Source organism: Dasypus novemcinctus, chromosome 7, assembly GCF_030445035.2.
Source record: "Dasypus novemcinctus isolate mDasNov1 chromosome 7, mDasNov1.1.hap2, whole genome shotgun sequence".
Classification (NCBI taxonomy): Eukaryota; Metazoa; Chordata; class Mammalia; order Cingulata; family Dasypodidae; genus Dasypus; species Dasypus novemcinctus.
The window spans coordinates 24,663,088-24,686,074 of NC_080679.1; the positions used below are offsets into that span (position 1 = coordinate 24,663,088).

Here is a 22,987-nt window from a genome sequence, read left to right on the forward strand (position 1 = left end):
GGAGGCCTAAGGGTATAGGCTTATCAGTTGAGGGATCTGAAGACAAGTGAACTTCATTTCTTTTCTCCCTGCCTTAGTCTCTCAGAGGGGGTGTAACACTTTGGAATTGACGGGGTGGATGGAACAAAGGGCTTTTTGAGGAACTCTTTTCTATTTTATTTGGACCGTAGTAAAATTAGATGTGAGTGCTAGGAGAACTACTTCTCATTCATTTTTAAATTTTAGTAATGAAAGTCAAGCAACAGTGTTAGACTATAATAGTAACTTATATTTGTTGATTTGAATTGAATTTCTTCTGAAATTTTCTATCCTGCATTAGGCATAGAGTTTACCTATTTAATTCAAGGTTCATGTAGCTTTTTTCTAATTGACGCCAGGGGGCACTGTTCCCTCAATAATGCTTGTCCTGTGACTGAACCATGGGGGCAGCTTTGGTAAGTCTGGGACTAGGTAGACCCGGCAGGCAGTCTTATTTTGCATAACATTGTTTTAGAAGAATAGAGAGATTGGGGGCTGTTCTCTTTGTGGCTGGCGGGCTATAATAGTTTTTGCTTCCAAAAGAATACTATAGAGAACACTTATATAATTATATTAAAATAGAAAAATATGGAAAGAGAAAACTAGTTATTCTAGACAAATTCCTCCTATTGGGGAGCTCAGTAAGGAAAGAGCCTGCAGTATTTGGAGTGGGGTGAGTCCTGATTGGCCGTGGGGAGAAGTTATCTTTTGAACAAGTTAATATAAAATATTTATCGTTAAAAGAAGAAGAATGCCATTCCAAGGAAACCCCTGAAGCCGAGGAAGCTTTATAGGGAAAATGTTAGAGCCTGTGGACATGGGTAGGGTTGTGGGCGGAAGCTATTTCAGGCTTGTGTATGTGTCTGTGAGGTCATACAGTCATACTTCTTGTTACTTATTCTTGTGATAGTGTTAGTTAAGTTTTTTGAATGAGTAATTCATGCAAAAGGCAAAAATTTCAAATAGTGTACAGTGAAAAAACAGGTCTCCCTTCTACACCCTTCTTCAGACCCTTATTTTCCTTCGTTAAAGTAATTACTGATTTCAGCTCCTTGTGAATTCGTAAAGAAAGCTAAATTTAGGTATGGGTGTATATACTAACAATCAAGTACATACCTGTTTATATGTATATATTTTCACAGCTGGTGGTATGCTGAATATGCTGTTTATCCTAGCATTTTTCACTTAATTACAGAACTTGGAGATCATTCCATATCAGTACAATTAGAAGATCTGTCTTAATCTTTTTAATGGCTACATAGCATTTTAATTTCATGAGTGTTTCAAAATGTATTATCTCCTATTAGTATACATTTAAGTTGTTTCTAGTCTTTTGCTATCATGTACAGTGGATATCCTCATATTTACTTTTTGTGTGTGTAAATGTATCAGTAAATTCCTAGAAATGGAATAGCTGTGCCAAAATATAAACACCTTTACTCTTATTTGCATAATGCCAAATTGTCCTCTGGAAAGATTATACTTTATGTAAATATTATGCAGCTTAAGTCCTACTAGCAATACAATAGAGTAGGAGAGTTCCTGCTTCCCCACACTTTCTACACCATAATGTATTCACATTAATAATGTAATGGGAAAATATAAACACAAATAAACTAGAGAGATGGAAACAGAATGGCAGTTAATATACGGCAGGGGAAGCCTGGATAGCCTGAGAGCTGATGAATTTTTTTGTTTGTCTGTTTTTTGTTTTATTATTGGAATAATGAAAGTGCTCTAATAATGACTGAAGGGATGAATGTAAAACTGTGATTATATCAAATGCCATCGATCGTATACTTTGGTTGGACTTATGCTTTATTAATATGTATCAATAAAATTGATTTGTTAAAAAATAATGTAATGGTTCTTAAATCTCTGCAGGATAGCAAGAATATATAAGATTTGGGTCTCTATTTTCTAACACTGAGTCTATCTCCACTTCTTGCCAACTTCTTTGTACTCTCTTTTGTAATTTTTGATCATCTGTATTTTAGCATTTAAACTTGTCACATCTTTGGTCATTTTATGGTTCCTAGTAGTTGTAGCAAAAGTTTTCTTATTGGTAGAAAGAGCATAGACTTTGGAACCAGCAGACATGAGTTTGTACATCAGCTCAGTCAGTATCAGAATACTAGTATGACCTTGGATCCTTGGATGAGTTACCAAACTTTTATGAGAACTCTATTTTTTGTTTTTTTTAATCTGTTAAATGGAGACACAACTTTACTGGAGAGAACATATGCAATATTACTTAACCTTAGTATTATAGTGGATTTTTGAGAACAAATATTTAACTCCATAATTTTTCTTTTTAAAAAAGACAAGAACCCTGAGATTACTCTGTGTTTAGCCGTTTTCATATCTAAGTGCTGTCAGAGCCAAGGCTAGAATCCAGGTCTCATAATTCCCAGTTTATTACTCTATCACCTGATATGATTGAATTTGAGATTGATAACTGTCATTCAGCTCTTCTTATAATATGTGAACATTTCTTTGGGAAATCTGAAGACTCCAGGGAGATTATCAATAGCTTTTTCCTCTGGAAAAGATTGGCATCTACTCCTTCTAGACCCACTGCACTTCTGGACTTCTTAACTGTTGTGAGCCATTTGAAGGTAGGAGTCTCAGAGAGTCAGAGCACATATTAGGCTCCAGTAGATAACTGCTGAATTGACTTGTTGAACTGCATCTCTTCAAATGCTGCTCTCTGTAAATGAAGGGGGGTTATCCCTGATGTTGAAAAGTTCTTCAAGATTTTTCTTTGTGGTATCTGTGTATTTGCTTTGATCCATTTACACATTTTAACCAATCTTTCTTATGACCATTAGCACATGTTTTCAACATTTCTATGCACTGTTAATCTATAATATATTTAAGAACAGAGCAAGGCTATATAGAAAGATTTGGAATGAAGCCTATTGCCTCAGCCACAATCCTTGCTCTACCCAAGAGAAACCATTGAAGTGTTCATCTAACTTTGAGAAGAATTGTACTCCAGTGACTCAAGGTGGTGGAGTCTTATCCTATGAAATTATTTAAGCAGTTGAAATAATCTCTGATGAAGAATATTTAGGGGTTTGTTTGCTTTTGGCTATATAGACAATGGGATCCAATAGATAATTTCAGATCCCTAGTATGGCATCATTATATTTAGTTAGACATGGAATTGATTAAAAACTGTTTCTCATCACGTTTCATATTATAATATTTCCTGCTATTCAAAGAAATTACTATTAAAGTAGCTCCCCAGAGATAGACTGGTTATTAATTTTGGGAGTTTCTATTATTTGAATGCTACTGTCAAATGGATGGTGATGCTGCTAGATTAGCTGTAGAAATGATTTTCAGTTTAACTCACCAAATGCTGACTGGTTTTCATACAGCAAGCATTCACCTATTTTTCCTCCTGGTCTATTTTAATGAAACAATTCCAAGGAAAGAGGGATGGGTCAAGAACAGAGAAATTTTCCCAAAGGAGAACTTCCCGAAGGCTTAAGTTTTTACTTAAGCACCTGAACCGGGAGTGAGTGCCAGGTTGGGATGTGCTGTGGGATGAAAGAAGGTGTAGGCGGTGGACTTGACCCAGCGGATAGGGTGTCCATCTACCACATGGGAGGTCTGCGGTTCAACCCTGGGCCTCCTTGACCCGTGTGGAGCTGGCCTATGCGCAGTGCTGATGTGCGCAAGGAGTGCCCTGCCACGCAGGGGTGTCCCCTGATGTGCGCAAGGAGTGCCCTGTCACGCAGGGGTGTCCCCCGTGTAGGGGAGCCCCACGCGCAAGGAGTGCTCTCCGTAAGGAGAGCCGCCCAGCATGAAAGAAAGTGCAGCCTGCCCAGGAATGGCGCCGCACACACGGAGAGCTGACACAACAAGATGACGCAGCAAAACAAAACACAGATTCCGTGCAGCAGCAGACAAAGTAGATGCAGCAAATAGACACAGAGAACAGACAACCGGGGTGGGGTGGGGGGAGGGAAATAAATCAATCTTTGGGAAAAAAAAAAAAAAAAGAAAGGAGGTGTAAAGCCAAGGAGTGACGGGTATCCACACTGGACTTGAATTCTGGCCTCACACCCTATGCCAGGATTCCTGCACTTCTTGGATCCTGCTAGTGGTACAAAAATTGCTGTTACCTATTCTTCTCCACCCCAAACACCCACATAGTCCCTTATCTTCTAATATATCGTAGAGATAATGTGGGAAAAATTCTTTTTTGTTTGTTTAGTTTGAACCACAACAGAGTTGGAGTTCTTTTAAATAAAAACTTTTACTAGAAAATTAATGGATAATGAAAACAGAAGTCTGAAGAGTCTAGAGCCTGATCCAGATGAGTCTTAACTGGCTGGCACATATTATGGAACACTCCAGTACTGTTTTCTCATTTCAAACCTGTGTAGGGTATCTTGTCTAAAAGCACCTCTTTTTAGTTGTTAGGTAGTGGTTGATATACCTTGGCTAGTGGGCCAAATTTGGTCTGCTGCCTCTTTTTGTAAGTTTCTATTGGAACACAGTTACCCTCATTCACTTACATATTGTCTGTGGCTGTTTTCATGTACAGTGGCAGAGTTGAATAGTGATACTGTATGGTCTGCATTCCCTATCTGATAGGGAAAACAAACTGGGCGAATGGTATAAGTAAACTTCCTGTACTTTCTTTATTACTTTCTTTGCAACTTTTCTGTAAATCTAAAATTATTCCAAAATAAAGTTTATTAAAAAAAAAACTATATGGGGGAGCGGATATAGCTCAAGTGGTTGAGCATCTGCTTCCCACATACAAGGTCCTGGGTTCTACCCCCATTACCTCCTAAAAACAAAACAACCAACGAACCAGCAAACAAAAAACAACTCAGGGGAACTGATGTAGCCCAGTGGTTGAGTGGTTGAGCTCTGGTTTCCCACATACGAAATCCTGTGTTCAATCCCCAGCGATGATATCTAAAACAAACAAACAAAACCTATCAAAACCCTTTACAGAAAAAGTTTCCTAGGACATCTTTTCTTCTGAGCTTCTTCTTTAGCCCAGGGAAGGAAAAGGAACTCTGATAACATCCCCAGCCCACAAATACATTACGGTCTTGATTTAGCTATTTTCATTGACAGGCTAATAGATACCTTGTGTGGGAGAATTAAATGATTATTCAATAAAGCTATAGAGTATCACATGACAGTATCACCCTAGCTGTACTGCAATATGGCTATACTTGTACCTTCTTACCTCATGTTAGGAACAAGGTGTGTGGAGGGGAAGGTATTAGTACTTCCTAGGTTTGTCTCTTGGTGCCTGGATTGTTCCTTTTGCAATGACCTCAGACTTTGCTGCATTTAAGGGAACACACTGAAATTCTGCGTTCTTTTTAGGCTATCATTAGTCCTGCAATGTCTCTTAATTAGTGTCTGGACTTAATTCAGTTTTCAGACCCTTCGACTTTCTGTCAACTTTTGTCTTCTGCTATACTCCAGCTAGCATACTCCAATCTATTCACACTGGCTTCTTTAAAGTTTTCTTGGTTCCTCTGCTTTTGTCTCTCAGCCTCTGCTGAAAGCTGAGCCAACTATTTTCTCTTATCAACTGTATTACATCCTTCTTTTTAAGTCAGAACTCTAGGTCATCATCTCATCCTTTATCTGTACCACAAGGAAACTCCTTTAACCTCTTTATTATACTTATTTAACTGTGTTTACATTTATGTAAATGGATTGCTTGTCTATGAAACTGTAAGCTCCTGTGAAGACGTTTATTCTTTAGTATCTTTTTCTAGTACCAAATATCTGTTGGCTAATTGATATCTCTTCTATCAAAGGTCTCCCAACACTTGATTCGTCCTCTGATGGGCATGAGTCTGGCATTGCAGTGCCAAGTGAGGGAACTCGCAACACTGCTTCATATGAAAGATCTAGAGATCCAGGACTACCGAGAGAGTGGGGCTACACTGAACCGAGGTGAGAGGACATTCTTTACGGAGTTGGGTGGGGAGTGGTTCAGGTAGTCAGAAGCCCTAAGAAAAGGGGGAGAATTGTTTGCTTAGAAAGATTATTCCCCTACAGTGGATATCCCGGAACTGAAGATTTGCTATTAGGTGATACTTCTCTCTGCCTCAAGTACCTGGCTAGAGCCCAAGTGGCCAATAGGAGCTATAACCGAGTCCAGACATGCCCTTGTCAATGACAAAGACAGACTTTGGAAGGGGGCCAGCAGCTATTCAAAACTGTACTAGGACAACACAAAGTTGAAAGTTTAGGAAGCTGCATAGCTCCAATTTTAAATTAAAAATTCAGTTTCACCTTTGTCTTTGTGGTAGGAAAAACTCCTAGAGTAGATGCTGTCATTGAACCTGTTACTTGTTTCTAATCATCCTGTCCTCCTCCCTCTGTCCACATACTCTAAACCCTTTTCACCCATTGGACTAGGTGTTTCTATATGTTGTATCTTTGTCATCTTTCCCAAGAAGTCCTGAGCTGTGTTTCCTTTCCATTCAGAAGTAGGAAGTTCACCATAGGGCTCATATTTCTTTTCTCTATCCCTTCTCATTACAGATCGATTGAGGACAGAGCCATTTGAAGAAAATTCCTTTGTGGAACGATTTATGGTAGAGGTACAGTATTTGTTATTTCCTTTCTCCTTAAGAAACTTTGCTTTACTTCCTCTTTCCAGGTGACCTGAGTTGGTGATGTGGGTTTTAGGTGTTAAGTGGCTTGTTTGGATGGAAAGCCCTTTCTCTGAAAAAGCTGCCTATGGAAAGTCTCATAAAACTTGAGACGGACATGGGGAAGATGGGGAAAAGTGGGGTGAAAGAATGTAAAAGATGAAAGTGGGCTGATTAATACTTACAAAACATCTCTGTTAAAATACCTGGGGATTTAGTCTGAAATTCTCTAACCTTGGAAAACTTGGGTGACCATTTGCTAAATTTTGTTGAGATCTGATCATGAGACCTATATCATGGGAGCAGAGGGGGAGTTATTTTACTTGTTTAAGACCCTTCAGCATCCAGGAGTAGAGGAAGGTAAAAAGCTCAGTGCTACCATTTGGAGACTGTCTTGTGGGCATAGTAGGCTTTGGAAAATCACGGTGTTTATACAAGGGAACTGGTAGAGTGATGAATGGGGAATAGATAATTGTGGCCTGTCAGGAGCTCCTGCCTAGGTTTCCCTTCTAAGGATTGCAGTTGGCCAAAAGAAACATCTATTAACTGCCAAATAGGGGGTGGTGGTGGTATTAATAATAGCGACCTTTGACAATGCCAGTCAATATTGGTTTTCTCCTTCTTTAACTCTTCTGGGACTTGTTGGTTGTACAGGTAATATCTTAGTATTATTGCCCCATTTTCTAATTATACATGTTGACCAAGTTGGAATTTTAAGTAAATAAATAATGGTATTATAGTATTCTATTTATAGATTATTCATGTTTCTGTCTAAGCTAATTTGTAAGTTCCTTGTGGATAGGGACTAGGTCTCATAATTCTTTTGAATCTGATATTAGCGTTTTTCAAAGTGCTAGGCATAAAGGAGGTGTTCTTCATTTGGAACATACTGTTTGATCTTAATACATTTACTAAACATTGACCCCATAGTGCTTGGGGTTTTGATAATAAGAACAAAAAAATGTGAGGTGCGTGCTCAGTCCATTTATGGAAGCAGTTGTAACTCTGGAGAAGGAAAGCATGCATTGCTAAGTCCTAAAGCAGAATAGGTCTCAAGTTTTTATGGACAAAGAGGGACCTTTAAATCTAAACTTGTGACAAAGATCAGAGATTTCCTAGGCTATTTCTCTCCCAGTTAGCTTCAAAGGTCTTAATTTGAGTGTTGAGGGAGGTTAACATAGACTGAAGATGACATACTGATTCCCTGCCTCAGCCCCTTAGTTAAACAATGCAAGGCTTCTTCTTAGCCCAACAGGGAAGACTCTTTCTGATCTAGCACCTGTGTTCCTAGCCAGCTTGATTTCCTGACATTTTTCTCTAGTTATTTTATGCTTCAGCCACATGGAATTACTCTGGATTGCTCAAAATGCTCTTTTTTTTTTTTAAGATTTATTTATTTCTCTCCCCCCCCCCCCGTTGTCTGTTCTCTGTGTCTATTTGCTGCGTCTTCTTTGTCTGCTTCTGCTGTTGTCAGTGGCACGGGAATCTGTATTTCTTTTTGTTGCATCATCTTGCTGTGTCAGCTCTCTGTGTGTGCGGCGCCATTCCTGGGCAGGCTGCACTTTCTTTCGTGCTGGGCAGCTCTCCTTACGGTGCTGCACTCCTTGTGCGTGGGGCTCCCCTACGCGGGGAACACCCCTGCATGGCATGGCACTCCTTGCGTGCATCAGCACTGTGCGTGGGCCAGCTCCACACGGGTCAGTGAGGCCTGCGGTTTGAACCGCGGACCTCCCATGTGATAGACGGACACCCTAACCACTGGGCCAAGTCTGCTTCCCCAAAATGCTCTTTTCTCTAGCCTTTATATCTTTGTACACATTCTTCCCCTTTTCAGGAATATCCAGTGTTCTAGCTTGACCTACTTTGTAAAGGTCTATTAATCTATTAAGTGTCTACTTTAGCTTCTTTAGGAGACCTTTCTAGACCCTCCTTGTGAAGGTGATCCTTCTTCCTTGCTCTAGTACATTGGTTCACACCTCTAATTTACCACTTATGACTTTGTAATATTACTGTTTGTATGTCTGCAAGACAGTGTCTTTCTCCTCCAGTAATTTATGGACTCTGAGGGCAGGGATCATGTTGAATACATTTTTATGTAACCAGCACCAAGGATAGTGCCTAGAAGCAGTAAGTTCTCCAATGATTTTGTGGGTGAGTATGTTGATAAATTGATGCTAGGGAGATTTTATGAAAATTATGACAGTGTGGCCCTTGGACACAGTGTTGGTGAGACCTAAATTTGGGGTCTTCAGTTACCTCCTGGTTCATTTTACAGCTTTGGATAAGTCACTTTTCTCAAAGCCTCCATTTTCTCATTTGTAAAATTGGAGACCCGTATCTTTCATACTGTAGGGTAGAATCCTGCAGACTTGTATGAGAAAGCATCAATTCAGAAAGCATTAGAATCCAGGTACTAGCCCAGGAAGTTTTTAATGTTTTGCAGTCCACTTTTTCAAGACTATTGATCCTCTAGGTTCTGAGTAGGTCATAGCCAAATCTCATAGGATTTTTTTTTTAGCCCCCCCCACCCCCCGCCCGCGGCTTTTTGCATGCTATCTGCTCTGTGTCCATTTGCTGTGTGTTCTTCTGTGTCTGTATTTTATTCTGCCCTCTTGCAGTTTGCTTGCTGTCTGCTCTCTGTGTCTATTCGCTGCACACTCTTCTGTGTTCTTGCTTGTCTGCCTTTTTTGTTGTGTCACCTTGCTGAGTCGGCTCTCCGTGGTGCCTGCAGGCTGGGTGGCACTCTGCAGTGTGTGGACAAGCCTGCCTTCACAAGGAGGCCCCGGGACATGAACCCAGGGCCTCCCATATGGTAGACGGGAGCCCAACTGTTTGAGCCACAGCCGCTTCCCCTCATAGGCTTTTATTAATAGAATTTTATTATATCTGGAAAGGATCTGAGAAATAGGTAGTTGTAGCTTTCTATTTTATAGATTAAGATATTAAGTCTAGGAAAGTTCAATGACTTGCCTAAGGTCATACAGCTGTAGCTATAGGTTAGAACCTCCCACATCTTTTGACTCATAGTTTAGTGTTACTCTCTATTTTACGTTTGCTGGTCATACCCACTGATTAGGGGAATAATTAGGGCTAGGTAATGTGGAATTCTTATGACCTTCTGGGATCACTGTACTGTTCTTAGAATGTCCTGCATAGATGCTGGAACTGAAAGATTTCCTTCTGGGACTGTGAGTTTCTTGTGGCCACTGCATCTTTTCAGTTACTCTGCTTGTGCAGGATCCTGCAAACAGGACACTGAGGGTCATGGGGTCATCCAAGACCAAGCTGAAAGGATGTACCATAAAAATAAGCAACATGGAATAAGAATAGGAAGATAAACAAGCCAAGTACGGAGAGCTTGGATTGAAGGTGCAGGGGGACCAGGGCTGATACAGAGAGCCTTGGGGTCAGTGCCTAGGGTCTGTTTTTCCTAGTTTGCTTTGTGAACATTGCTAGGCAAGAGGCCACGGAAAGAGGGCACAGGGGCAGTAGGACAGGGAGGTTTCTAGGATACTAAAGCTGGGAAAAATTTTTAAGGACTGAACAGGGGTTACTTCTTCATGTTTGGTTCTTTTGTTTTTCCTCTCCCCCTAAGAGTCTCTGATTTTTCATTTGCACAGAACCCAAGGAAGCCAACCAATGTTGGCCTGACTAGAGAGGGAGAATACTGGCAATGTTGATGCAAAACGGAGGTGAAAGAGAGTCTGGACTGGTGTGTGTATGGGGGTAGTTTGCCTGCAGGCATGATCCTTATATAGAACATTTCCCAGGAGGAGGAACTGAGAGGCACCTTTAGGAAGAAGAGTCAGGGAATTAGGTTGGGGGGAGGGGCTACTATTACCTGGCAATGGGAACTCTGTTAGAGAGGGAGTTTAGGATGGGACGTTTAGGATGAGTAGTCTGATACAGCCCACTCCCAGTGTAATCCACTGGAGGGAGTTCCTTCCCGTGGCCCTGTCCATGTCTCCTTCTCTCCATCTGGTTGTCATCAGGCTATGCGGCTGCTGGCGGGCTCTTTATTTATTTATCCCAGTGTAATGGGGTGAGGAGGGAGCTGGCCTAGGGCTGGCATTCCGAGGCTGTGCCACTGAGCCACAGGCGGTTTGCATGGGTGTGTGAGTCATCGCGGCTGCATGCTGCTCAAACCAGACGCGGCAAGGCTGGGGGACAGCAGGCAGCCCAAAATAGAGCCCCGCCCTCTGCAGCTGGCAACCTCTGGCTAAGAATCAGCCCCTGACACCAAACCCTGGGCAGTTGTGTGAACTTGGCTTCCTTAGGCAGGAGAGCCTTAGCAGAGGTAGAGATTTTGCAGTTCTCTCCTTCATTATCTTCAGGTGGATGGGGGATATTCAGCATAGCAGTGACTCCCATTGCTGCATGCTGAATGCCTCATAAGACTTAATCTGTATAATATAATACCATAACCAGAAAATTTGGGGGCTATAGTTAAAAATCGATTTGACTCAGTATCTAAAATGTAGCCATCGTCTTTGTGGCTTGTCTAGTTTTAATTACTATCTTCTATCCCCTGTCTGGCTGAAGCCTGATTCTAGAGCAGATCCTTAAAGCTATGAAGATATTCACTGCTGCTCATATGAAGCTAGGGGCTCTAGCAAAGACACCTGGGAAGATGGGGAAGACCTTGAACCTGAAAATTTCTGTAATCCTGCTCAGTTCATTCATAAGCAGCTTCTACTTGATTTTCTTGGCTGGCTCTTCATCTTCCTACTGCCCCATAAATCTTAGTGTTACTCAGGATTGTGTTCTTGATTCTCTTACCCTTCACTCTCCTTCTTCTGGGTTATCCCATCTAGACTCTGGTTTCAACTAACATCAGTGCACCTATGATTGCCGGTTTTATATCTCCACTATGTTTCATGTCCATACTTCTTTCTGCACGTTTAGCATTTCCACCTGAATGTCCCACATGTACCACAACCTAAACATGTCCAAAACTAATCATCTACCTCCCCAAATTATTTCTCTTCTTATTTTCTCCATCTTGGAGAATTGTACTGTTATCCGTCTAGTTTTCTAAGCTAGAAACTTGGGAGTCACTCATGTTCTTTTTTATCCCTACTTTTAGTGCCTCACTTATCAATATCTTTTGAATCTGTCCTTCTAAAGTCCTACTTCCATTGCCTTAGATTTATATCCCACTGCACCCCCCATTTTTTGACTTGTCTTCTAACTTTTCTCCCAGTCAACCTTATTTCCATCTAGTTGTACTTGCAGTTATACCAGAGTGATCTTTTTGAAACAAATATGATTATGTCACTCATTGCTTAAAGTCCTTTAGTGGTTCTCACTTGTCAACAGGATAAAGTTCAAACTCTTTTTTTTTTTAATTAAAATTATTTATTTATTTTTAAAAATTACATTTTAAAAATATTTATTTATTTATTTATTTTTTTAATTACATTAAAAAAAATATATGAGGTCCCATTCAACCCCACCGCCCCCGCCCTCCACTCCCCCCACAGCAACACTCTCTCCCATCATCGTGATACATCCATTGCACCCGGTAAGTACATCTCTGAACATCACTGCACCCCATAGTCAATGGTCCACATCATAGCCCACACTCTCCCACGTTCCATCCAGTGGGCCCTGGGGGGATCTACAATGTCCCATAATTGTCCGTGAAGCACCACCCAGGACAACTCCATGTCCCGAAAACGCCTCCACATCTCATCTCTTCCTCCCATTCCCCAAACCCAGCAGCCACCATGGCTACCCTTCCCACACCCATTCCACATTTTCTCTGTGGACATTGGATTGGTTGTGTCCATTGCACATGTATGTCAGGTGGGGGCTTAGATTCCACATGGATACTGGATGCACTCCTCCTGCTTTCAGTTGTAGACACTCTAGGCTCCATGGTGTGGTGGTTGACCTTCTTCAACTCCATGTTAGCTGAGTGGGGTAAGTCCAATAAATCAAAGTGTAGGAGCTGAAGTCTGTTGAGGCTCTGGGCCTGGGTGTCTTATTATCAGTCCAGAGATTCAAATCCCCTAAATATATCTTAAACCCCAGCACCAACTACAATTCCAATAAAGTAGCATGCAAGTCTTGTGGGAAGAGATCCCCTCTGAGTCCAATTCCATCATGCAGAAACACCAGCTCCAAAGAAGGGCCATCTGCCATGGCAGTGAACCCCATCTGCCATGACCATAGAACCTGTGGGTCTCTTTATCCCTCAAAAGAACCAATACCTGGGGTTGTATCTACTTTATCTGTCTCTTAGACTCTGCTCAGTTGTGCATAGGGGCATTCCTTCTGACAACCTCCAGACTCTTTTTTAGAGACTCATAGCCTTATAATCTCATTTCTGCTTTCCATTTCCCCCTTACATTAGGTCAAACAGCATTTTGAAGTCATGTTATTATATGTAGACAGGGATATTCTGCTGATCCGTATTGAACCTTTAATTCAAGGTCATTTTCTAGTTGCATCTTCAGCTGGTATGTGGTAGTGATCTCTCGGTGCCAGGGAGGCTCATCCCCGGGTGTCATGTCCCATGCTGGGGGGAATGCACTGCATCTACATGCTGCATTTGGCTGTGAGAGTGGCCACATTTGAGTAACATGAAGGCTGTCAGGAGGAAACTCCCAGGCACAGTGCTACTCTAGGCCTTGTTCTTATTGCAGGTGTATAGGCTCAAAAGCATAGCCATTAGTATCAGGAGCCCACTGTTGGGCCCTCCTTCCTTCCTGGTTCTTGCCGTTGCACCTGGGGGACTGCTGCTGCTCCCCCAGGGTCCACGACAGTGACCCCCCGGCCAGGGGCCCAGTATGCCCCCAGCTGTTGTTTTTAATTGTTTCCACTATGAGTATATCTAGACATTACTATATACCCTGGGCATATGCCCTGTATAACTCCCTGTCAGCCATATATATCCTGTCAATAACATCCTATATCAGTATTCCTCCGCTGCTATTGTTGAACCACTCTGTGATCCAAAACTTCCTGTAAAGTGGATACCAACATAATGTCAGCTTCACAAGAGTCTTAGATCACTGAAATTCATATATACAATATACAGTACTTCCCCAGATCCACCATAAAACCTTTTCCCTTCCACAGCGATAATCTTTTAGCTTATTCATATCATATTTCCTGAAACTGATGTACAGATTCCGAGACAATAGCTTTCAAACAAGGTGACATCTGTGCTTACTATGTGGTCCATACTTTAGATTGTACAGTTTTCTAAATTTTTTAGTTATCCTATGTTTTGCCTTATGGTTTACATTATTAGTCTGTCATCCCCTATATGTTTTTGGTGTAATATTACATGTTTTATATTCATCCTCGTGTACTCTCACAGAAGTCCTCTCTTGCCCCCATATTTACCTTGGTTCCATCCATTCCACATCCATTTTCCCCTCCCCTTGGGGCAAGTTCAGACTCTTTGTTTATAGCACAAGATTGTTCATGAATTGGTCCTGCTGACTTCTTCTAACTTGATCCTCTGTCACTCTCCCATAGGCAACCTGAACTTTCATTATATGAAGTATTGACAACTTCCTGTCTGTACATGTCTGTTTTTGCTTGTTTTTCCTTTCCTTTTTTTTTTTCTTTCTTTCTTTTTTTTAATTGGCCTATACATGTCTTGCTTCATTTGGCTGGTATTCTCTTATCTCTTATCCTCATGGCAAACTCTGTTCAGCCTTCTGAACTCTGCACAGGCATCATCTCTTCTGTGAGAACTATACGGCACTTTTTCCTTCCCTCGGTCTGCTCCTCTTATTCCATATGAGTATATACTTTCATGCTCTTCTCTCAGCTCCCTTATATACCTCTGCCATAGCAGGTGTCGTAAGGGAGAATTTGGATATGAAAAAGAAGAGTAGGGAAATAGGGGGCAATTGAGTTGGCTGAACCTTCCATTTAAGTTTTTCCACTATAATGCTTGCAAACCCTTCACCTAAATATACTTTCTTGACTTGGCTTCCACAACACAACACTCTTCTGTTTTTCTTCCTACCGCATTGGTTGCTCCTTCTCAAAATATTTTGCTGGTTCTTCTCTGTTACCTCTTGATGTTGTAGTACCCTAGGAGTCAGTCCTTGGTGCTCTTCTCTTTCTTCACTCACATGGTTAGTGAGCCCACCTAGTTTCATGACTTTCAGTACCATCTTGTTGATGGGTTCCAAATTTAATCTTCCTCTAGACCTGCTCCCAAACTTCAGACTCATATATCCTGCCTTCTTGCCAGTTCCATGAGGAAGGCTAACTCAAACTCAACATGTTCAAAGCTGAATTCCTAACCTTACCCCCAGGTCTGCTTTTCCCACAACTGCCAACCATCTCAGTTGATGGTTGACTTCATCCTTTCACTTGCTCAGGCCAAAAACCTTGGATCATGCCTGACTTTCTTTTACTCTTTAGGATGTTTTTTTCTTACATCCAGTCCATCAGGAAATCTTATGGGCTCTACCTTCCAATATAATCATAATCTCACCTCTACTGCTAACCATCTGATCTGAGCCACTATTATTTCTTGCCTTGGTTATTGCAAAAGCCTCCTTACTGGTCTCCTTGCTGCTACCCCTGCCCACTTCTGGCTTATTACCAACAAAGTGATCTTACTAAGATACAAGTTGCATCAGATTACTCCCCGGCTCAAAGTTCTTCCCTGGTTTCACATTTCACTTATAGAGTAAAACCCAAAGACCTTATGATGGCCTACAAGACCTACCTGATCGGGCCCCTATTACCATTCTGACCTCATCTCCTAGTACTCTCTCCTTCTCTCCCTCCTCTATAGACTGGCCTAGGCTTTTACACTGGCTATTTGCTCAGCCTGGAATGCTTTTTCTTCAGATATTTGCATGGTCAACTCTCTCACTTCCTTTATGTCTGTGTAAGTTAACTATTGCTGCATAGCAAATCATCCTCAAACTTAGCAGCGTAAAACAACAAGCATTTATTAGCTCACACAGTTTTTGAGGGTCAGGAATCCAGGAGCAGCTGGTTCTGGCTCAGAATCTCTCATGAAGGTGGAGACATGTTGTCACCAAAGGCTGCAGACATCCTAAGGGGCTGGAAAATTTGCTTCCAAGCTCTCTCACGTGGCTGGTGGCAGGAAGTGCCAATTCCTCACTATATGAGCTGCTCAAATGACATGGCCCTGGGAAGCATTTTTGGTTCAATGGCTAGAGCATCTGCCTACCACATGAGAGGTCCAGGGTTCAAACCCAGGGCCTCCTGACCTGTGTGATGAGCTGGCCCCTGCACAGTGCTGATGCACGCAAGGAGTGCTGTGCCATGCAGGGGTGTCCCTTGCAAAGGGAGTCCCACACGCAAGGAGTGTGCCCCATAAGGAGAGCTGCCCAGCTTGAAAAAAGCGCAGTCTGCCCAGGAGTGGCGCCACACATACAAAGAGCTGATGCAGCAAGATGACGCAAAAAAAGACACAGATTCCTAGTGCCGCTAACAAGAATACAAGCAGACACAGAAAAACGCACAGTGAATGGACACAGAGAGCAGACAACTGGGGGTGGGGCTGGGAAGGGGAAATAAATAAATAAAAAATAAATCTTAAAAAAAAAAAAATGACATGGCCCTGACTTCTCCAGTGCCAGTCATCTGGGAGAGAGGGAGAGAGTAATGAGTACACATGTAAGAGCAAGATAGAAGCCATCTTCCTTTTATTACTCAATCTCAGAGTGAGATCTCATCACAGTTTTTTTGTATTCATATTCATTAGAAGTGAGTCACTCCCCCATTCAGTGGGGAAGGTAATTAAGCTTAAGGAGAGGAGTATCAACGATTTTGTAGATGTATCTTTAAAGCCACGATAATGTCTTTGTTCAAATGTCACCTTTTCAAAGAAGTCTACCCTGACTACCCAATTAAAATTGTAACCCACATCCCTACCCCCTTGATCCTGCACCCCCATTTCACTTTACCATGTTCTACTTTTTATTTTTTCCAGAGCACTTATCTTCTAATATGCTGCCATAAAATTTACTTATTTTATTATGCTAATTGCTTATGGTTTGTCTCCCCTTTGCTAGAATGTAAACTCTGCAAGGACAGGGTGTATGTTCTATGCGCTGGTTTATCCCAAATACCTACAACAGTTCTCCATACTCAGTGTCTATTTGTTGAATGGAAGAGGGAATCATATCTTCCCACTATTTGTTTTCCCTCTCTATTAATAGGCCATCAATTATCATGTGTTGGTGGCCTTAGATTTAGATAGCCCTACATATAAACATGAGAAGCTTAAGGAGAGAATCACTGGTAAATTGGGATTCTATTTCCTGCCTTGTTTCTTTGAAATTTTTGTTTTCTGGGAGGGAGTCCCAAATTTGGGATGAGGTATTAAACATGAATCTTTTATTGAGTGACCCAAGAAACTCTTCTTCTAGAGCCAGTTAAGAGATTAATATCTCAGAAACCAAAGGAATGAAATCCTGGAAAGAAAATTAGTCATAGAGCCAAAAATAAATTTTCATCTTTCTTCAATCTTTCCTCTCTCTGGACTCTACTTCCACAGTTACAAGAAGGACTACCCCTGTGTGGTACGCTGTTATTTGGTATGTCCAAGCTTGATGTAGAGTGAGGCATAGGATTCAGAGTATATTTCTTCAGTACTTTTTGGGGGCATCACAAAGAAGGATGAGTCTAGATGATGAGAATGTATTCCCCACCATTGTGTGTATAGCTTTGCTGGTATAGAAAAGCCTGTAGTAAATTCATTCTTTCAGTATTCGATAAGCACATGCACTGTACCAGGTTTTGCAAGCCTCTAAGTTTATGATGGTAACATTTCACCATAGAGCTCACAGTGCTCAGTGGATGATAATATAGCACCACGGTAGTGGACTGGCTGGAAAAGCTTCTTAGAAAGGCAGGATTTGAACTGGACTTAATGGGGGGGGGCGGTTAGGCTTGGGCAGAGAAGTTTGTGGAAAGCATTTTAGGTGGTAAGCACATGGACAAAAAATGTTAAATGGGAATGAGAATGGGCGAGGATTAGTAGAAACTGATATTAGTGAGATATCTTGAGGCTATATTGTGGAGGACCTTAAATGCTGGGCTGGAGAGTCAGTGCTTTATTTAGAAGGTAAGTGGTTCTCAGACTTTTTCTTGCCTGTAATCCATTTATTTGTCCATTTCAGTCCAGTCCTTAACATCTATCATTACATGCAGTGATTCTCAAACCGGCGCATGTCTTCTCAGAAGGAGATGACACTCTTCCTCCTTGCGATTATGAATTACTGTTGTAGATAGTTGGGAGCCATTTGACTGGAGAATTGACATATGAAAATGATCTTTTAGGAAGATTAGGCTGTCATTGGTATGCCTGTGTGATCTGAAGAGTAGTGGTGCCATTGACAGACTAGGAAAATCATGTGTGGGGGCTCAGTTAATTCCAGTCTCGGGCCTTTAAAGGAATGGCCTTCCTTACTTAAAATACAAATCCACCACTATTTGGATTCTGGAATGAAAATCTCCAGGGAGGAAGGGATGGCTGCATGTTCCTCAACTGTATTTTTTCTGAGTTTTGCCTCCTCTTTGGGATTTTCTCTGCTACTGGGAGACGAGGGGGAGGTCACCACATCTTTTCTTTTTTATAGAATGATAGATAAAAAGATCTCTTTATTTTACTTTTATAAAACTTTATAAAGGGCTGATTCTTTCAAAACAAAATTAATTAAAACTCTAAGGGGAGTCAAAAGGAACTCGGTTTAGAAAATACAAACAGGATAAAACTACCCATTTCTAAAGGATAGGTGGTTCCTGATTCCACAAATCCCAATAGTGAGGACTTTATTAGTTCCCCAATTCTCTTATCTTAAAAACCCTCAAAACCAGATATTACAAACTCAAATGCCTACAGGGGTCAGACATATAACACAAATATAAATATCAGGCCAGATTTAAGACAATAGAGTTTGTAGGAGCCTGTGGAAAACCAAATTGTGCATGCCTTTGTATCTAGACTCAGGAAGGCTAGTATAGCTTAACCGACACTACACATAGAGGGGCCAGGCATCTTACTTCTTTCAAAGGAAGTTACATTTGCCAGAACTGAAAACTTTTTCTTTAGCCCTGCCAGATCCACTGTTAGTCTCCTGTTTGGCTCTAATCTGTGGTTGAGAAGTCCATTTAGTTCAGAATTGATTTGTGAGGTGGTGATGATTGATTCTTATTTCTGGAAAATACCTAGCTCTTTCAGGCCTAAACTATAAGCATTTTATGATGATTTACCCTGTTGAATACATTTTTTTTTGCCCTAGAAGACAAAGGGTTTCATAAAAGTCCACTCATTACAGTAGGGCCATGTAATAGTGCTTTAGCCTATGAAGAACCAATGACTTATACTTAATTAGAATTAATTTAAAAAAACAAACTAAAAAAAGATATTTTAACATGCATGTTAAAATTAAATTGATTATAGGATATACAAGTGGGAATGTTTAGGAGAGAGTTGAAAAAATAGGGTTGACCTTAGATTGAAGAAGAATCTTTAGAAATAGGTTTGGGAATCTTCTGCAGAGGAGTGGCATTTGAAGCTATGAGAGTGGATGCATTTTTTTCTGGGAAGAACATGGAGAAAAAAATGAAAAGCAGTGTTTGAAATTTGGGGAAAAACTATAATAGTAAGAAATATCAGGAGCCAGTGAAGGAAATATAAAGTAGGAAGTGAGTCAGGACAGAGTAGTAAATTAGAACCCAAGCAAAGGAAATGAACAGTTATAAAGCATATACTGTGTGTGTGCTAGACAAAGGGCTAGGTGCTTTACCTAAGGAGTATCTTTTAATCCTTACAACAAACCTGTGAGATAGGTTTTTATATTATGCTCATTTTAAAGATGAAGACAAGCTCAAGGGCTGTAGAGGATGATCTTTAGTGCCATGTGCAGGAAAGAGACCATGGAAAATGATTGACTGATTGACAAAAGATCATTAAACTCTTTGTGATCTTGGGCAGTATCTGCAAATTGTGGGCAGTTAGAAAGAAGGATTGTTTGATAAGGCAATGTAGACAATGAGTGTAGAACTCTAATCAGAAGTTTCACAATGAAAAGGAAATGAGAGAGCTGTGGAGCTAGAAATAGCATTAGGTTTAAACTAAACCCTTTTTAAGATGGGAAAACACAGATATGTTTGAAGGCAAAGGAAATGTCAGTGGAAAAGAAAATACTTAAGCTGGTGAAGGGAAAGTGACAGTGTGAAAGCAAGGGCCCTGTAGAATTGAACAAGATAGACTTGTCCTTCCTCTGTAATCTGTGGATGGCATGAAGGGATGGATGATGTTTGAAGATAGGTAATTTGATATCCGTTTATTTCCAGCATCTTTCCTCAGGAAATGTAGCCTTTTCATCCAAGAATTTTAAAAAGAGGATCAGATGGTTACGTGCCTTATCTGTTACGACAGAAATAGTGAAACAGACAGAAGCAAAAGTACAAGGTATATTCTTTCCCTCTTCCAAACTCCCCAAACACCTCATACCTTTTCCTGTGTCACTTATCACTTTTGCTTTATATTGGAAGAATTTCTAAATTTACCGCTCTTGTTAGATTATAAATTCCTTAAGGGAAGACTGTGTCTAGCTCATTTTGTTTCCTCTTCCGGACCTACCACAGTGCCTTTTAGATAGGAGGTACATAATAAATGTTTATTTAATGAATGGTTGCAGCTTAAAGGTCTTGGCATTAGTGGAGTTTTCACATTGGTAATTGGTAAATATTGTCTCTGGTTATAGAAACTAAGAGAGAAAACAAAAGTATCAAACAGTTAACCTTTAAACTTTACCTGACCTATTGGCCTCAGAGTTTCAACCTTATTCCTCAAGTCTTCTCTTATATCCTCCACTTATTGGTGTTATTTCTCTTGGATGGTGAGCCACATTGATATGTGAGAGTTCTATTTAGACAGAGTTCTGTAGGTTGGCAGCCTGGATGTCCAGTGTTTAGGGAATGAGACTGCAGGAATCATGGTCATCATTTTTATCTTCCATAAGGGAATTGTTGAGGTAGAAATTCCCAGAAGGTTTTGGGTAGGGTTTTTTCCATGCTGTGTGGGACATCTTTGCTATTTTTATTTTTCTGTTTATAAGTTTAAACTCTCTGTGGACAGTACTTCTTAAGCACCATTGAAAATATTTTTTATCAATTTTATTGATACATTTTAACAAAGCATTGAAACTTTTAAATCTGGTAGAGTCATACTAAAAAGTTAAAACATGATTTCTGCCCTTGAAGGATGGACTTTTGAGGGAGATTAGACAACTGGAATTGACATATGTACAAATACTATTCCAAATACATAAAATATGTTTGCTACCTGAGAGGAGGAAGTAATAGATTCATTTGGATGGCATCTGGGGTTCATACCAGGCTAGTTTGGGTAAGGTATTTCTGGAAGAGGTGAATCTTGAGCTAAGAGTTTAGAAAGATTTTGTGTGGTGAAGGAAAGACACAACTAGGTATTTATTCAGTTACACAATTTGAGGGGCTCTCCCTGGGTAGTGGTTTGAGGGAATCCTTGAAAAGCTCTTTGGTTGCTGTTACTCTTATGCTTGAAGCCTAAGCTGTTCTTATGCTGTACATTGCCCTCTTAGAATATTTTACTCCAAGAACTCTCTTCCAGTTTGGTGTGGAATGAACTTTGAGAGGGGATGAAAATACTGCTTGGTAAAAGGAGGAGTAGCATTCATTTTTTTTGTAGCCCCTAGCAGCTGGGGAATATCATATAAAATTGTTGAATTTAGTAGAAGCATAGAGGTATAAGTCTCAAGCAGAGTATACCCCCCAAATTTGGGATAACCTCTGATACTGAGGTAAATGAGAATCAACATAAAATGGGTGAAGTTAGCTATCTGTAGAAGTAACAGTTTGTAAATATATTGCTTATGAGACTAGGTTACAAATCTCATTAAGGGCCTAGGCTAGTAGGAAATCGTGGCATCTCAAATGTCTTGTACAGAAGAGTCACTGAATCTTATCATCTGGAAGGAACTGTATCAATCTAAGAATATTTCAAGTCACTTTGTTTTACTTACAAGGAAGTTCAAACCCACAAAAATGAAAAAACTTATATAGACAGACAGTTGGTAGAATTTGGCACTGGAATCCTGGGCTCCAAACTCTCAGTCCAGTATTCTTCCATTGTGTCTCATTGCCTTGCCATGAGTTACACAGCTACACTTGGAACTCTGTATGGGCACTAGGCAAGACTGAGGCCCATTTGTGAGCAGTGTAGAGACTTAAGGCTAGAGAACTTGCTCCAAATATTACCGTCTGGCTTATTCCACATCCTTTTCTTCTAACTTTTTGCTTTGCACACCTCTAGGCTCTTATAAGCAATTTAAGAAAGACTCTTATATAATTAAGTTATGAAGTGCTAACAGAGGGGCAGAGTTAATATAGAATTTAAAAAAAAAAAGAATTACCAAGGAGTAACAGTTTATTAACTTATCTTGCACAGTGCCAAAGCAACGATACAGTAGTATAGGATGAATGTTTGGCTTTTTCCGTAATGTATGTGAACTATAATTTAAAGCCATTTGCCAAGTTTTGTTTTGTTTTTCTGTGTTTTTAACAAGTAGCACTCTCAGTTTTTATTCTGATTCCTAGGAAAAAGCCCCTGAATATATTCCAGTCACTGAAATGATAGAGCCCCCATCTGGCAAAGTCATAAATTGGCATTTCAGTTTCTAACTTAGTCTCTCCTGAGTTTAGCTACCATCAGTCAATTCTCTGGAATCTGATCATCCCTAAATAAACTAATGAAAATGGAGTTAGAGACTCTGGACATTTGGCGACATCTATAAAGTTACAGACTCCCCATCTGTGAATTTCCATCCCTAAGATTTCTTATTGAAAACACTGAACATTAGGGGCTCCTCCAATACCGTTTTAGAATATTAAGTTGGATTTGAGAACATAACAGACAAGTATTTGGAGAATGCTTATTGGATGCTCTACCTTTTGTTCAGTGCGGTCCCTTTCATAGAACCTAGCATTTACCGTAAGAAGTCCTCCCATCAATTTTGGGGCTTTGCCCAGCTAGAGAAACCCTTTGGATTGTGAGAAGGATATTTGGAAGTTCTATCTCAGAGGGAGTCTCTCTAAGTACTCTCTTAATTCGGAGCTTCTCTCTCCTCGACTTTATTCACTGGCTAAGGAGAGAAATGTCAGTGCCCTTTTGCCTTTCCTTGTTTTTTTTTTCACACCCCTTGTGGGATATTTAGTGTCAGAGGACTTCCCAAAGTTTTGTTCCCCTGATTAAGAGAGTTGTAATACCTCAGTCTGAGGACTGGTTCCAGCAGTCCTGACCTGGTCAGATCATCTGG

The 22,987-nt window shown here is 40.6% G+C and overlaps 1 protein-coding gene across 3 annotated transcripts in view; it reads left to right on the top strand.

Annotated features, from left to right (window-relative positions):
* Positions 1 to 22,987, top strand: part of NHEJ1 (non-homologous end joining factor 1) — a 92,825-nt gene that overhangs the window by 5,442 nt on the left and 64,396 nt on the right. For 2 of the 3 annotated variants that reach the window (XM_004467733.5, XM_012528725.4), the window contains exons 4-5: positions 5,826 to 5,964; positions 6,559 to 6,617. In XM_004467733.5, coding sequence (XP_004467790.1) covers positions 5,826 to 5,964; positions 6,559 to 6,617 — 198 coding nt within the window. Of the gene's footprint in view, positions 1 to 5,825; positions 5,965 to 6,558; positions 6,618 to 19,982; positions 20,101 to 22,987 lie in introns of all 3 variants that reach the window. The other variant, XR_011649199.1, reaches the window with a different exon arrangement.